Source organism: Hyaena hyaena, unplaced genomic scaffold (assembly GCF_003009895.1).
Source record: "Hyaena hyaena isolate Hyena2069 unplaced genomic scaffold, ASM300989v1 scaffold_163, whole genome shotgun sequence".
Classification (NCBI taxonomy): domain Eukaryota; kingdom Metazoa; phylum Chordata; class Mammalia; order Carnivora; family Hyaenidae; genus Hyaena; species Hyaena hyaena.
In genome coordinates this window covers 2,077,976-2,091,016 of record NW_024080794.1, presented here as the reverse complement: position 1 = coordinate 2,091,016, position 13,041 = coordinate 2,077,976, and the positions used below count along the sequence as shown (strand labels likewise).

The 13,041-nt window shown below is 41.0% G+C and overlaps 2 protein-coding genes across 2 annotated transcripts in view; one reads left to right on the top strand and one right to left on the bottom strand.

The window, feature by feature from the left end:
- Window positions 1-666: 666 nt before the first annotated feature.
- On the bottom strand, window positions 667-8,138 carry ZAR1L (zygote arrest 1 like). The gene is given in 5 exon segments (XM_039239827.1): window positions 667-810; window positions 5,167-5,241; window positions 6,672-6,764; window positions 7,511-7,571; window positions 7,573-8,138. Coding segments are annotated over 5 exon segments (939 nt in total).
- Window positions 8,139-10,628: 2,490 nt separating this feature from the next.
- Window positions 10,629-13,041, top strand: part of BRCA2 (BRCA2 DNA repair associated) — a 59,999-nt gene continuing 57,586 nt past the window's right edge. Inside the window, 1 exon segment of the mRNA XM_039239825.1 lies at window positions 10,629-11,173. Within this exon segment, the coding sequence (XP_039095756.1) occupies window positions 11,107-11,173 (67 nt within the window). The 5' untranslated portion in view covers window positions 10,629-11,106.

The following is a 13,041-nucleotide window of genomic DNA, read 5'->3' as shown; positions in this document are numbered from 1 at the left end:
GGAGAGAGACAGTGTGAGCAGGGGAGGATCAGAGAGAGAGGGAGACACAGAATGTGAAGCAGGCTCCGGGCTCTGAGCTAGCTGTCAGCATGGAGCCTGATGCGGGGCTCAAACCCACAAACCGTGAGATCATGACCTGAGCCAAAGTCGGACACTCAACCGACTGAGCCACCCAGGCGCCCCTTCCTCTCCTCATCTCTTAAGAGAGGATATAATAGTTTCTACTTAATATGGCTGCTATGGTGAGTTACAATCCATAGCACATAATAAATGCTGTTTAAGCACTTGCTATAATTATTATGAGTAACTGAAAGCCAGGACCTTGCCCCCTGATCTTCTCTATATTCCCAGTGCTTAGAACAACCAGCTGAGAAAAGTCTGTCAAGTGACTATTGTTCCCCTTCATTGTTCCTTTCATATAAGTGACAGTATCTACCATTTCACAGTGCTATATGGATGTTTTTACCCCAGGATCACCAATTAATGTGACTTCATGGTCTCTTTTACACGCATTTATTTTATTCTACCCACATTGTTAAACAACCTACAAGAAGTACAAAAGCCTAGTCCATTTTCCAATACCAGGTCAGATCTAAGCTGCAAAAAAGGAACAGTACCATAAATTACAAGGAAAGCCTGGGTGTCCTGTACGAGTCATACTGCCTGTCACATGGTGGATTTAAAGCTGTAAGTATGGTCACAGGAGAAGCTCTCATCTTCGCAGCAGCCACACAGTTTCTGTCAGTGCGGCTTCCTTAGATCAATGCATCTTTTCTTTTGATGACAGGAACAACAAGACTTGGAACAGGTCTTTAGAAAACAAGGAGCAGTTTGAACACTAAATAATTATATCAGTGTTTCAAATATCATCAAGTCAAATACTTCTCCCCACCATCCCTATCCCTGATATCTTCCTACTCCTTTGAATCCTAGGAGAAGTCCTAGACCAAGTTGTACAGAACCACTCATATCCCATTAAATGCCATGCATTTGTTGCGATCAAAGAGCAATGATGACATTTGAGAGGAGGCCAACCAAGAAGATCTAATGTCAGAAAAAGGTTTTAGAAGTTAGAGTTTATAGAATGTCTTCACAAATAGGTTTTTCTATCTATAGCCAGGTAGGGGTGAGGGGCAGTGAGTCAGTATTAAGTGATTTGATGATCTAGGCTGGAATATTTGAAAACACTAGAGCAGTGTCTCAGCCAGCTGTACTGTACCCACCAGCAGACATCTGGCAATTTCTGGAGATGCTTTGGGTTGTCACAACTAGGAGGAAGGTGTTCTAGAGGAAGCTAATTCCCTTTTTGCTCCCGAAATGCTTCATCTTTACTATAAAATGTTCTTAACCATTATCCCATTCTGTTTTCTAAAATCACACCCCATGGAGACCTGTATATCGCCATTGTCCACCCTTTCAACTCTGTTAATCTTTAAAATTGATCAGTACTGCTCTATTTTCTGCATAGGACCATAGCTAAAAAAAGGAAGTTAAGCTTTACAATTTATATTGTGGAAATAGATGAAAGTCTAAATGATTATTTAAGAAATGTTGTACTACATTGATAATTTCTACCCTTCTAATGACAAATATGCATCCTTATAAGAAAATTCTAGTAGCTAATACTCACATAGTGTTTGCTGCATGCACTATTCTAGGCACTTGATATAAATTCATTTAACCCTCACAATACTCTTACTGTGGAAGAAAAGGCATAAATAAATAGATAAATAGATAAAGGATTTACTCTAAAGGTAGGTTTCTGTTTCTGGCAATGGTGGAGTAGGTAGTTTTGACCAAGCCACCTGCTTAGGAGAATTAGAAAAGCTGAGCTAAGGAAGTAACTTTTACAAAGAACTATTTGAAGCACTAGAGAATTATCAAAGCATTAGAGAAAGAAACCCAGCAGTGGAAGGGAGCCTGACATTTGGGACTATTTCCTCCCTAAAGGTCTGCCAATTATGGAAAAGATGAAAGACAGTGGAAAGCTGAAAGGAAGTCTGACAAGTTGATGTAGCTGAGGGATCATCTTAAACATGCCGAAATGGAAAAGACTTGCTAAACAGTTCAGGTTTTATTTTGGGACCCTGAAAGGCTACAACCTAAGAATAAAGATGAACCAAAAATTGACCAGTTTTACAGATGCTGAAGCCCAGTTTCAAAACAGCTCAACCCTGATTAACAAACAGCAATCTAAAACTGTTCATGGTCCTATCTTCCCACTGGAACAAAACAAATCTTCTGTGAAGGAACATACTATCCTATGCCTCAAATTATCACTATAATTCTTCACATTTAATAGGCAACACTCAATCAAAAATAACTATAGGAGGTATATGAGGAGACAGAACAACAAATTTGAAAACCATGGAAAATGGCAAGGATAGCAACAAAACCATAGGCCATTAAGCTAATGGAGTTATTGAAAACAGATTTTAAGATTATGCTTACTATGTTCAAAGAAATAAAGACTAATATTTTCAATAGAGAACTGTAAGTCATTTTTTAAAATTTTTTAAAATTTTATTTTATTTGTATTTATTTCTAGGAGAGAGAGAGACAGCATGAGTAGGGGAGGGTCAGAGAGAGAGGGAGACACAGACTCTGAAATAGGCTCCAGGCTCTGAGCTGGCAGTCAGCACAGAGCCCGACGCGGGGCTCGAATCCACAAACCATGAGATCATGACCTAAGCGAAAGTCGGACGCTTAACCGACTAAGCCACCCAGGCGCCCCTGTAAGTCATTTTTTAAAGACAAAAATGATAGCACTGAAAATAGGATAACTTAATTCAACAGATGGATTTAATAGCAGATTGGAAATAGCTGAAGAAAGAATTAGAGAAATGAAGATAGAGTGAGAGACGGAGCATTATGGGGTGAAATACCCATTGGCTGATACTTGTTTTCTCTTATGAAATCTTGAAGCATCAACATTTTGGCAAAACCTTCAGCTAATTCTGTTTAAGTGTGATCGTCACACAGCATTGAGTAAGTGAAATTTGTGAACAGAGAGGAGATATTGAAAATGTAATGTTATGGCCTCTTCATTTAAAAGTGTGTGCTAAGAGACAAGTGATTATGAGGGACATAAGTGAAATAGGTTTCCTTTAGTGTAAGTTTCTTAGCATTTTAATAGATCTTTTTCAAGGGCATATCTTGTAGTCCTATTCCACTGGTTGCTTCAAATGTGAAATAGACCTACTGACAAAGTCCTTTCGTTCTTTGTCTTGTAACTTTGAGAAGCTATTTACCCTCTAAGTTTTCATTTCTAAAAGGGAGATAAAGAGCATGAACCTCAGAGGTTTTGTAAAATAAATTTAAAAAAAAAATTTAAGTTTATTTAGTAGATGATACCCAAACTGGAGCAAGGAGACACAAAAGCATAGGAAATACAGAAAAGAACATAAAAGGCATAAGGGATATGGTAAAAGGTCTAATATGAGTCCCTGGAAAAGAGATAATAGGGCATAAATAATATTTTAGAAGATTATAATTGCTAATTTTCCAAGAGATAAAAATCTTCAAGCTATAGATTCAAGAAATGCTTCAATCACAAGCAGGATAAATACAAAGAAACCACAAGTAGGCATATAATTGTACAACTACTGAAAAGCAAAGCAGAGAGAAAGATCTTAAAAGCAAGTAGATTTAGGAAGGAGAGAAAGTGATAGATATTACTTCAAAAGAGCTGCAGTAATACTAATAGCCAACTTCAAAAACAATAAAGGTCGGACCCATAAAGGGCAGAAAGAAAACTACTGCCAACGTAAAAATTCTATACCCAGCAAAATTATCCTTTAAAACATCATCCAGGCAAAAGAGGATGTGTCACCTTCAGACCTGCACTACAGTAAATATTAAGACATATTCTTTAGGTAAAAGGAAAGTGGTCCCAGATACAAAAAGGAACAAAGAGCAGCAGAGAGGAAATATACATAGCTAAAGTTAAATGAATGACTATGTAAAATCATGTCTTATGAAGTTTAAAATTAAAATATATAACACTAGTTTATAAGTTAGGAAAAGATAAGCGGGGTTAGAGTGTTATAAGTTCATTGTGTTGTCAAGGAGAGGTAATATTAATGATTTATGCAGATGTTGATAGGTCAAAGAATCATGTTTCAGTGTCTAAGGTAACTGCCAGAAGAATAAACAACCCATGAATAACTACCAGTAGAGATGGGGAGTTATTTTTTTATTTTGAAGAAGTCATTTCAACTGAACACAAGAGGAATATAAGAAAATATTTTTAAATGTAAATTATGTTAAACATAAAGAGATTAAATGAGAATGTCCAACTAGAACATCTAAAGGTAAATCATTCATAAACTCTTAGGCTAGTTTTTTAAATATTTATTCCTAAGTAGGACAAGAAAGAGTATTTTTAACTAAGTGAAGGATTGAGACTTCTGAAAAAAGTCTCGGTTATGAAAACCAATTATGTCACACTTCTCTGAAAAGTTTAAAAAGAGGTCTCCTGCAAGGTGTTTTGGAGAAGATCTAATTATGTGACTTCCTAGACCCTGGAGACATCATCCAATATGATCACAGTTCTAATATTGATTACTTACCTTAAACTTGATAATTTATTTTCTTAATGAACTTTAAGCCTTCTAGTCTGTACCATGGGCATAACACCTACCTCAAAGCTTAGATTCCAGGAGATCATGTATGCAAAGCACTTAGCCCAAAGTTTGGCACATAGTAAAAGCTTGATACAGGTTCCCTATTAAGTTACTACATCCATATGTGTTTGTTGAAACACTATGTTGTACACCTGAAAATATGACACTGTATATTAACTAACTGGAATTAAAATTAAAGCTTAGAAAAACATTACTACATCCAAACTACACAAAGGGTGATTGATAACCCACACACGAGGCCCATATATAAAATACAATATAAAAGATTTTTTTAAAGAAAAAATAAATTAAAAATAAATTTTAAAAATTAAATAAAGCAACATAAAAGAGTCAATATGTCTCCTCTCCTACACTCCCCAAAATCCAGAACTTTTTTCCAGAATGTTATAAAAAGTCAAAGCATAGAGAACTTAACACTCCTATGGAAATACCCAGTTCTATCAGATTCTAACATTTTGCCACAGAAGGTTCTTACTTAACAACGGCAACATTATAGACTCAAAGTTCTCTACATGCTTACCTGATATTGGACTGCTTATACTCGATAAGGGTTAACACTCTTTTGGCATTTGGAACACAGGTGTTTGAAATAAACCTAAAGAGAAATAAGGGTATTTTAAACACACACACACACAGATTATATGTACCTCGGGCTCCCAGTTCTTAAATTAAGTAATCTATTCCCCACTCTGTGCCCTACTTTCACCCAAGCTCTTAAGTGGTGCTATCAGTCCCTTTTTCCTCACACTTTGAACCTCATTTTCCTCACCTGTAAAATCAAGATACTACCACTTGCTTTTTCTATAATTCTGACAACAAACCAATATTGGACACAAAGTACCATAGTTAAAATCTTCCGTGGGAAGTAGTTATTATAATTTTACTCATTGCATGGGCTGAACCCTTGACCTTTGCCTTCTGTCTTAGTCTATTAGCCTGTAGTTTTTCATTTTCTCATTATTTCCCCACATTTTCTCCTTGCTTTAGTTGGTGAACTATTCCTACTTATCCTACTTATCCTGCCTGGACAGCATGATGTCCTACACGGTTACCTCCTGTGTTATTTCTGCACCACTTCCAGGCCACAGATGCCACTGTGTCTATCACCATGTTGCATCTTATCTCCTAGGAGAATAAATTTCTTAAGGAGGAGTTCTAGGTCTTGTTCCATTTATCCTAGCGTCTTGGAGTATGTTAATGAAACCCATTGTTTTTCTTCTGGCAAAAGAGGGAAGTAATTTTAGAATAGTTTAAAAATCTATTTGCTTCTAGCGTCTAGTAAATGGCTAATATGAAAAGTAAAGTTTTCATTCAGGTCTTAGCACGCCTCCTTATGGGCCTTGAGCCACAAAGCAGCACCTCAAATGTGAAAGCCGAAGGACTCCGACTCAAATGCTTGTTGAAGTGAATGAAATAGCCAGGTGTAGACTATTCCAAAATGAAGGGCCCATGCCCCAGCAAAGGAGATAGAAACCACTGAGCCCAGCCTACTGTTTTCATAGAGTCTATAGTGACCAGAGTCGAATCAGGGGAACTGGAAAGGCAGATCATAAAGTCTTTCCCAATCTTAATATGTTGACAGTGAATTCAAATTAAGGATGAAAACTGCTTAGCCTGAAGAAGTCTCTCCCAGTCCAACCTTCACAATGAATTATTTCTCTTATTGCTCCACCTTGTGGACAAACTGTGGAAATTTCCTAGAACTAAGGTCTAAAAACAGGTTCAAATATACCAACTAAAAAAGGATTACAGATAGTTCCATTGTACACAAGAGTTCCCCTAAATAATCTGAAATTTTGTTCCACAGAACTACCAAACCAAATTTAACATCAATTTTGAGAGCCTCAAGTGTTCATGTGGACAGTCCAATTCAGTTCGGTTCAAATATCAACTAAGTATCTATGAATTCCCTGGCACAAACGGTGCCAAATGAATGAGACAGCATTATGGTCATGCTCCATTAGGAAACTCTCTGTTTAACATCTGTATCTGCCCCATCCTCCTCCATGCCCCACTTTTACTTACCTTGTTAGTTCTGGAAATGCACCACACACAAGCACTCTCCCATCTGGTCTTACAATCTTTACAGTGAAAATAGCCATATTTGGGGTCCAAAAACTGCAGATAAGGGGAAAAAGTCTTTTGCAATCTTTGGGGGGAAAGCCAGATCCTCTTTCCTTATGGTTTTGTATAAAAAACAAAAAGCCTGGGCACCTGGGTGACTCAGTCAGCATCCAGCTCTTGATTTCGGCTCAGGTCATGATCTCACAGTTTGTGAGACCAAGTCCTGCATCCGGTTCCATACTCACCGTGCCAGAACCTGCCTGGGATTCTCTCTCTCTCTCTCTCTCTCCCTCTGCCCTTCTCCTGCTTGCATGCTCTCTCAAGTTAAATGAATAAACAAGAAAGAGAAAAAAAGAACAAAAAGCTTCCTTAACCCCATTCATAGCTCTCCTCAAGGCTACTATGAAAATGTAGCATTTCATCTCTCAGGGATTACTCTGGGATTCCTATTTCTCCTCTCAAACTTTTCTAATGTTCTTTCAACAATCCCATCAGCACAATCTCCCCCAAAAGAAAATCTGGTCACATATTTGACAGACCTGAAACCCCATTTTATCTCATACCCAATAGCAATGGTTGCCAGACTTCTGGTTTTCACACGCTTAAAGTGACCACCCTATTTTACCAAAAAGTTACAAAACATATAGGCCATTTAAATCACATTATCAGAACCACCTCTCCTCCATCAAGTATAAGAAGAAAGTGAAAGATTTTTCTCTGTTGCCCCAGAAATGGAAAAGAAAAGAGCAAAGACAGGGTGAGGCTAGCAGAGGACTGAGGACAGGGAGGAGAAAGTTCACCTGGAAGTTGGGTTTTCTGAGCAGATCTGCTCTGCCGACTCTCTGTGTCTGCTTCATCTTCCTCCCCCAACTCAGGATGCCTAAGCTCCTCCTGTGTGTCCTCTTCAGACGTTGGCATTGGTGGTGACTGCTGCTGCTGCTGGCTGGCCTCTGCAGGATCCAAAAGTGCCTTTGTCTCCTGCTCTTCCCCCTCCTTCTGCAGCTGGATCAAGTTCCTGCGACCTATCGCTGGTGAATAGATTCCCCAGGCCAGCAGGGGTAACTTGTGGCCTGTGCTGCCCCACGGGGAGTGTCTGTGCAAGGTGTGAGAACCCAGCGAGCACTGCACGGACTTGTCCACCCGTGGGCTCACCTGCACGCCCACCTCCCTGGTGTTGGCCTTGCAAAGTCGCAGGGTGGGGTTCATCTGGGAGAGAATGGCCATAAGCCGCTCCCTCTTAGAAGGGTCCATGCAGTACTCAGAGGCATTTGAGGGCACCACCAACCCAGTCCTGGCCAGGAAAGTGGGGGAACCAGTGTTTCGCCTCCATTCAGGCTGTCTGTGCTCATAGAGTCCTGGCTGGCCCAAAGGCATTGTATTCCCATAGCCCTGGTATGAGCCATAGGGAACACGGACAAAGCGTTCCATCTGCTCACCCACCCCGCAAGCACAGCGCAAATCCCAGTGTGGTCTCCTTGTTTTGCCTTCCTTCCCTTCTTTTCCAGATCAGGTTAGTTTAGGTCCATTTCAAGCTTCTCAATTTATTGCGGATTCTGATGGGAGCTGCTGCTTATTACCCTAATTAAAGGATGGGAGATCTACCCATCTACAGAGGTCTCATTTCCACCTGACCTAATTGCCCTTCCTATCTCTTCAATTAACTCTTCCAGAATCTGTTTTCTTTTTTTTTTAAATTTTTTAAATGTTTTATTTATTTCTGAGAGAGAGAGAAGAGAGAAAGAGAGACAGCTTGAACAGGGAAGGGTCAGAGAGAGAGGGAGACACAGAATCTGAAACAGGCTCCAGGCTCTGAGCTAGCTGTCAGCACAGCTAGCTTGAACCCACGAACTGTGAGATCATAACCTGAGCCGAAGTCGGCCACTTAACCGACTCAGCCACCCAGGCGCCCCCAGAATCTTTTTTCAAAGCTGTTTTTCACTTGGATTTCTTATTCACACACATGCTTTCATTAGCAAGTCACTCAAGTATCCTATAGTGACTATTTTATAAATCCTGTTTTAAAGCACATAGTAAATCAAATACAAGTAGTAAGTTATTTGTGTAGCAAACTAGAAGAGTACATGGAAGTATATCACAGTAGAGCCAGTGAATGTAAAGACCCTGGTACCACAGAAGCAAGGAAAATAAAGTTATTGGGGTGAGGGGTGGGGTGTATATGGTACCAGAAAAATGTACTTTAGAAGGTTGTACTGCATGACAACAGCTCTCATTAATTCATTCTTAGTGAGGACCGCTCTCCCAAAAAGGTGAAAAAAGCAAATTGTTCTGATTCAGAGAGTAAATGGAAACTTAATCACAGGATAGTTAAGTATCTGAAATTAAAGGGACTTGAAGTGAAACCCGGGCCTTGTTACTAGGCAAGCCACTAAACTAGGTTGGTTTCCCCATGTGACAATACTAACCAATGTATAGGATTATTATAAGATTAAATGTGATATTACCTATAAAGCACAGAGCAGAGTAACTCATGAGTGTTCAGTAAGCGTTAACTAGACCTGGATACGGATCACAGCTGTGTTCCTCTATTTAGACCTGGATGATCAGAAGCTTTGCTATCTGCATCGGTAAGGCTTCCTGCTGGAACAAAAGAATAGGACCACAGTAAAATGACACATATGTAACCACGAAGAGCCCAGCCTTTTGATCCAAGGTTTGTTTCTCGCTGTTTACTGCTCAAGAGCTTTGTGACAGCAGCAAGATCTATAAGCAGCTCTCACCCCAAAATCTAGCTGCAATCTCGGTTATACAACAAGCGGTAATCAAGCATCCTGCTACACAGGTCACAGGGCCTGTGAATGATGAGGACAGATTCCAGTCTTCCAAGGCGACTTGGGGAGAAGACAGGCACAAAACAGGATGACTGGCCGCTGTAAGAATGTAAAGAATACTACGGAAGCCTTGTAGAGCGGAATACCCGCCGGAGAGAGTTAAGGTGGTTTCAGTTTTTCAAGGCTTAAGAGGTCTTGGAAACCTGCCACCTACGAGCAACGCGGGGACTGGAACTAAAGTCCTCTGGCTTCAAATCTCAGCCCTTTCCACTCTGGAGAGCACGCAGCCGGGAAGGCAGTTAGCCGCAGCCACGGACCACTCTGGGGGTTTCCGAGGGCGGCCACTTTGGGGGACGCCCGTTCTTAGGGGAGAGCAAAGGTCTTTCAAAGAGCCCAGGCCGTGCCCCCTAGCGGCCACGCAAACGTGAGGCGGAGCAGAGAGAAGGAGGAGGAGTCGCGGAGAACACAACGCGTGCGGCTGCCCCCGGCAGCGCGGCCTGGCGCTCTGAAGTCTCAGGGAGAAGACAACAGGCCCCCCCAGCGCCCTCTTTACGTGGTTCCAGACAGGCCGTTCAGCAGCGGAACCAGAACTCGGCTTTCGCCACACAGACGCTCCAGAGCCTGACTTCCGGGTGGCGCGCACGTACGTGCGCGTCATGGCGTCACCGCGTGACGTATCCGGAGAGCGGGCTTTTGGCGCGAGCGTCTGAAACAGCGGCGACGGAGGCGGAGCTGCTGGGACTCCGCGCCCTGCTTGTTGTCAGAACGGTGGGTCGCCGCGCGCAGGAGCCTGCGGGTCAGCTTTCTGATCGAGGTGCCGGCGCCTTTTTTGTCAGCCTTCTCCGGCCAAAAAGAGCTCCACTGGCGGAGGCGGTTAGTGTTGGCTGGGTGGAGACGGATTGGCCGGGCCTCCGCCGTGAGAGGCGGCCGGGGAACGCCTCTCCTTCCCGGGGTGGGATCCGCGGCCGACCTGGCCCCGACTGCGCGTAAGGGCCGAAGGTTCGGCTTCTCCGCCGAGGATTCTCGAGCCCTGGCCCTCCCTTGGGACTCCTCTTCCTAACTTTGGGCCCCGCCAGCCGCCCAGGGTTTCCCCTGAGCTGCCCCAGATGTCCCAGTCTGTAATGTCCTTAATTGGGAAATACGATGAAGTTACTTTAACGGAATCTTGTTTTACAGCTCCTGGTGCGCTGTATCCGTCTTGCTTCAATCCTCAGGCAATTGCCGTATTACGAAGATTTACTGATTTGAAGTTGTCGAAAGATACTGATCTCTCACTGACTTGCAGCCCCTAGCCGCTCGTGACTAGTTAGTGAAAAGTAAATATTTAAAATTCTGAACTTGAATCGCGCTTCCCACGTTTTAAATGCTTAATGTGGCCAGTGGCGACTGCATTGGACAGCACACAGACGGAATGCTCCCATCATCGCCGTGAGTTCGATTATCGTCCCAAAAGATAGGACTGTGGTAAATAAACCATGTAACTTTAGGCAAGTTTACCTGGCTCTCATTGTACCTTAGAGTCCTAAGGTCTGCGTCCCTGTGAAGTGTATTTTGGTGTTGTGTTTTGCAGTTACTTACCAAGCACTGGAGTAGTATTGTAGATAAAAATGCCTCTTGGATGCAAAGAGAGACCAACTTTTTTTGACCTTTTTAAGACGCGGTGCAATAAAGCAGGTATTGACCAATTTTATATGTATTGATCATTTACCTTCAGAAAATGTTTTCAGAAAAATATGTAAATATGCATGCTTGCTGAAAAGAATTCAGTACTTCATGTTTATGTTTACACTATAAACTGTTCCTTATGGAGTCCTACATCCATTTAAGAAAATGGTCCATCAACAGTTAGCCTAGCCGAATGATGAGTGTAGAACCCTGGGGATAAACAGGAGACTAGCCTCTTAAAATCAGCAGTAGGAAGAATTGCTTTTAAAGCACAGACGTTCTAGGAAATCAGAGCTTTGGTAAAAGCATTGGTGCTTTTTTTTTTTTTTAAAGAAATTTTTAAGGTTTTTATTTATTTCTAGGAGAGAGAGACAGCGTGAGCAGGGGAGGGTCAGAGAGAGGGAGACACAGACTCTGAAATAGGCTCCATGCTCTGAGCTGGCAGTCAGCACAGAGCCCGACGCGGGGCTCGAACCCACGGACCACGAGATCATGACCTAAGCGAAAGTCGGACGCTTAACCGACTAAGCCACCCAGGCGCCCCAAAGCATTGGTGCTTTTAAACATTTTAGTCTCAATACTCAAACTATTAAAAATGATTGAAGCCCTCAAAGAGCTTTTGTTTATGCAGACTGCTATGTAGAAACTAAAACTAAGAATTAAAAAAAAAAGTTTATTAATTCACTTAAAAATAAGCCCATTGCATGTTAACACAAATAACATTTTTTTAAAAAACTGTATTTTCCATCCAAAAAGAAGGATGGCACTGTTTTTCTAGTTTTGCCTCATGTTTATTTATATTTGAGAGAGAGAGAGAGAGAGCATGCAAGCAAGTGGGGGAGGGGCAGAGAGGAAGGCAGACAGAATCCAAAGCAGGTTCCAGGCTCTGAGCTGAAGACAGGGTTCAAACCCACAAGTCATGAGATCATGACCTGAGAAGCAGTCTGATCCTTAGCGGACTGAGCCATCCAGGAGCCCTTACAATTTTGCACTTTAATATCTGGCTTAATAGAAGATGGCTGGATTCTCATACCTGTTTCTACATTTAATCTATTGCAGTATGTTGTTTTGGTAGAAGTACATAAAGAAGCGCCAGCCTCATACAACAATATAGTTGAAAAAAGGAGTTTCTTAACAGTCTTCAGTTAATTGTGGATATTTTTCTTTGATAATACACCAAAAATTGACAAGTGGTAGTTTAAGGGTTGCATTATGGGTTGGAAACCATATCATCAGCTTTTTATATGCTTGTTACATTGAATTCTGTTAGTTTTTCTTGCACTTTGAATAATGTTGGGCATTGATAATTTGTAAAGTATCAGTGTTGTGGATTACAGATATTCCATATATTGATACATTGTATTAAACTAAAAATCACATGTATTAATTCACTAATCTCATCAGAAAAATCTAAGATTAAGAAGATAAGTTTACAGAGACTTAACAAACTTTAACAAAATTTGAATTCCCATTTAAAAGCTCTCATCTTATCACTGGCAACAAACTTTATTCTACAGTGATAGGCTCATTTCATTTTTGAGAAAATGTTCACCAATTCACCTGACTCAAAATGACATTTGTTCATTGTTCTTTCTACTAAAAGTGGCTTTCCATGAGAAATGTACTAATTCAGCTCGTAACTCATCACTTGTGCTTTTTTAGACAACTATTGTACTTAATATGAAGACTTGCTTTATACATACTTACCATTTTGTCACAGAGAATATTAAAAAGATGTGCTCAAGGGTGGGGCTTTATAAAGCTAATTTTTACTGCTTCACTAATGATATTTTAAGTTGGACTGGTTTTTTGGTTTTGTTTTTGTCAAGTGCATGATGATGATGGATACATACAGTTACTAGCACCGATTATTGCCA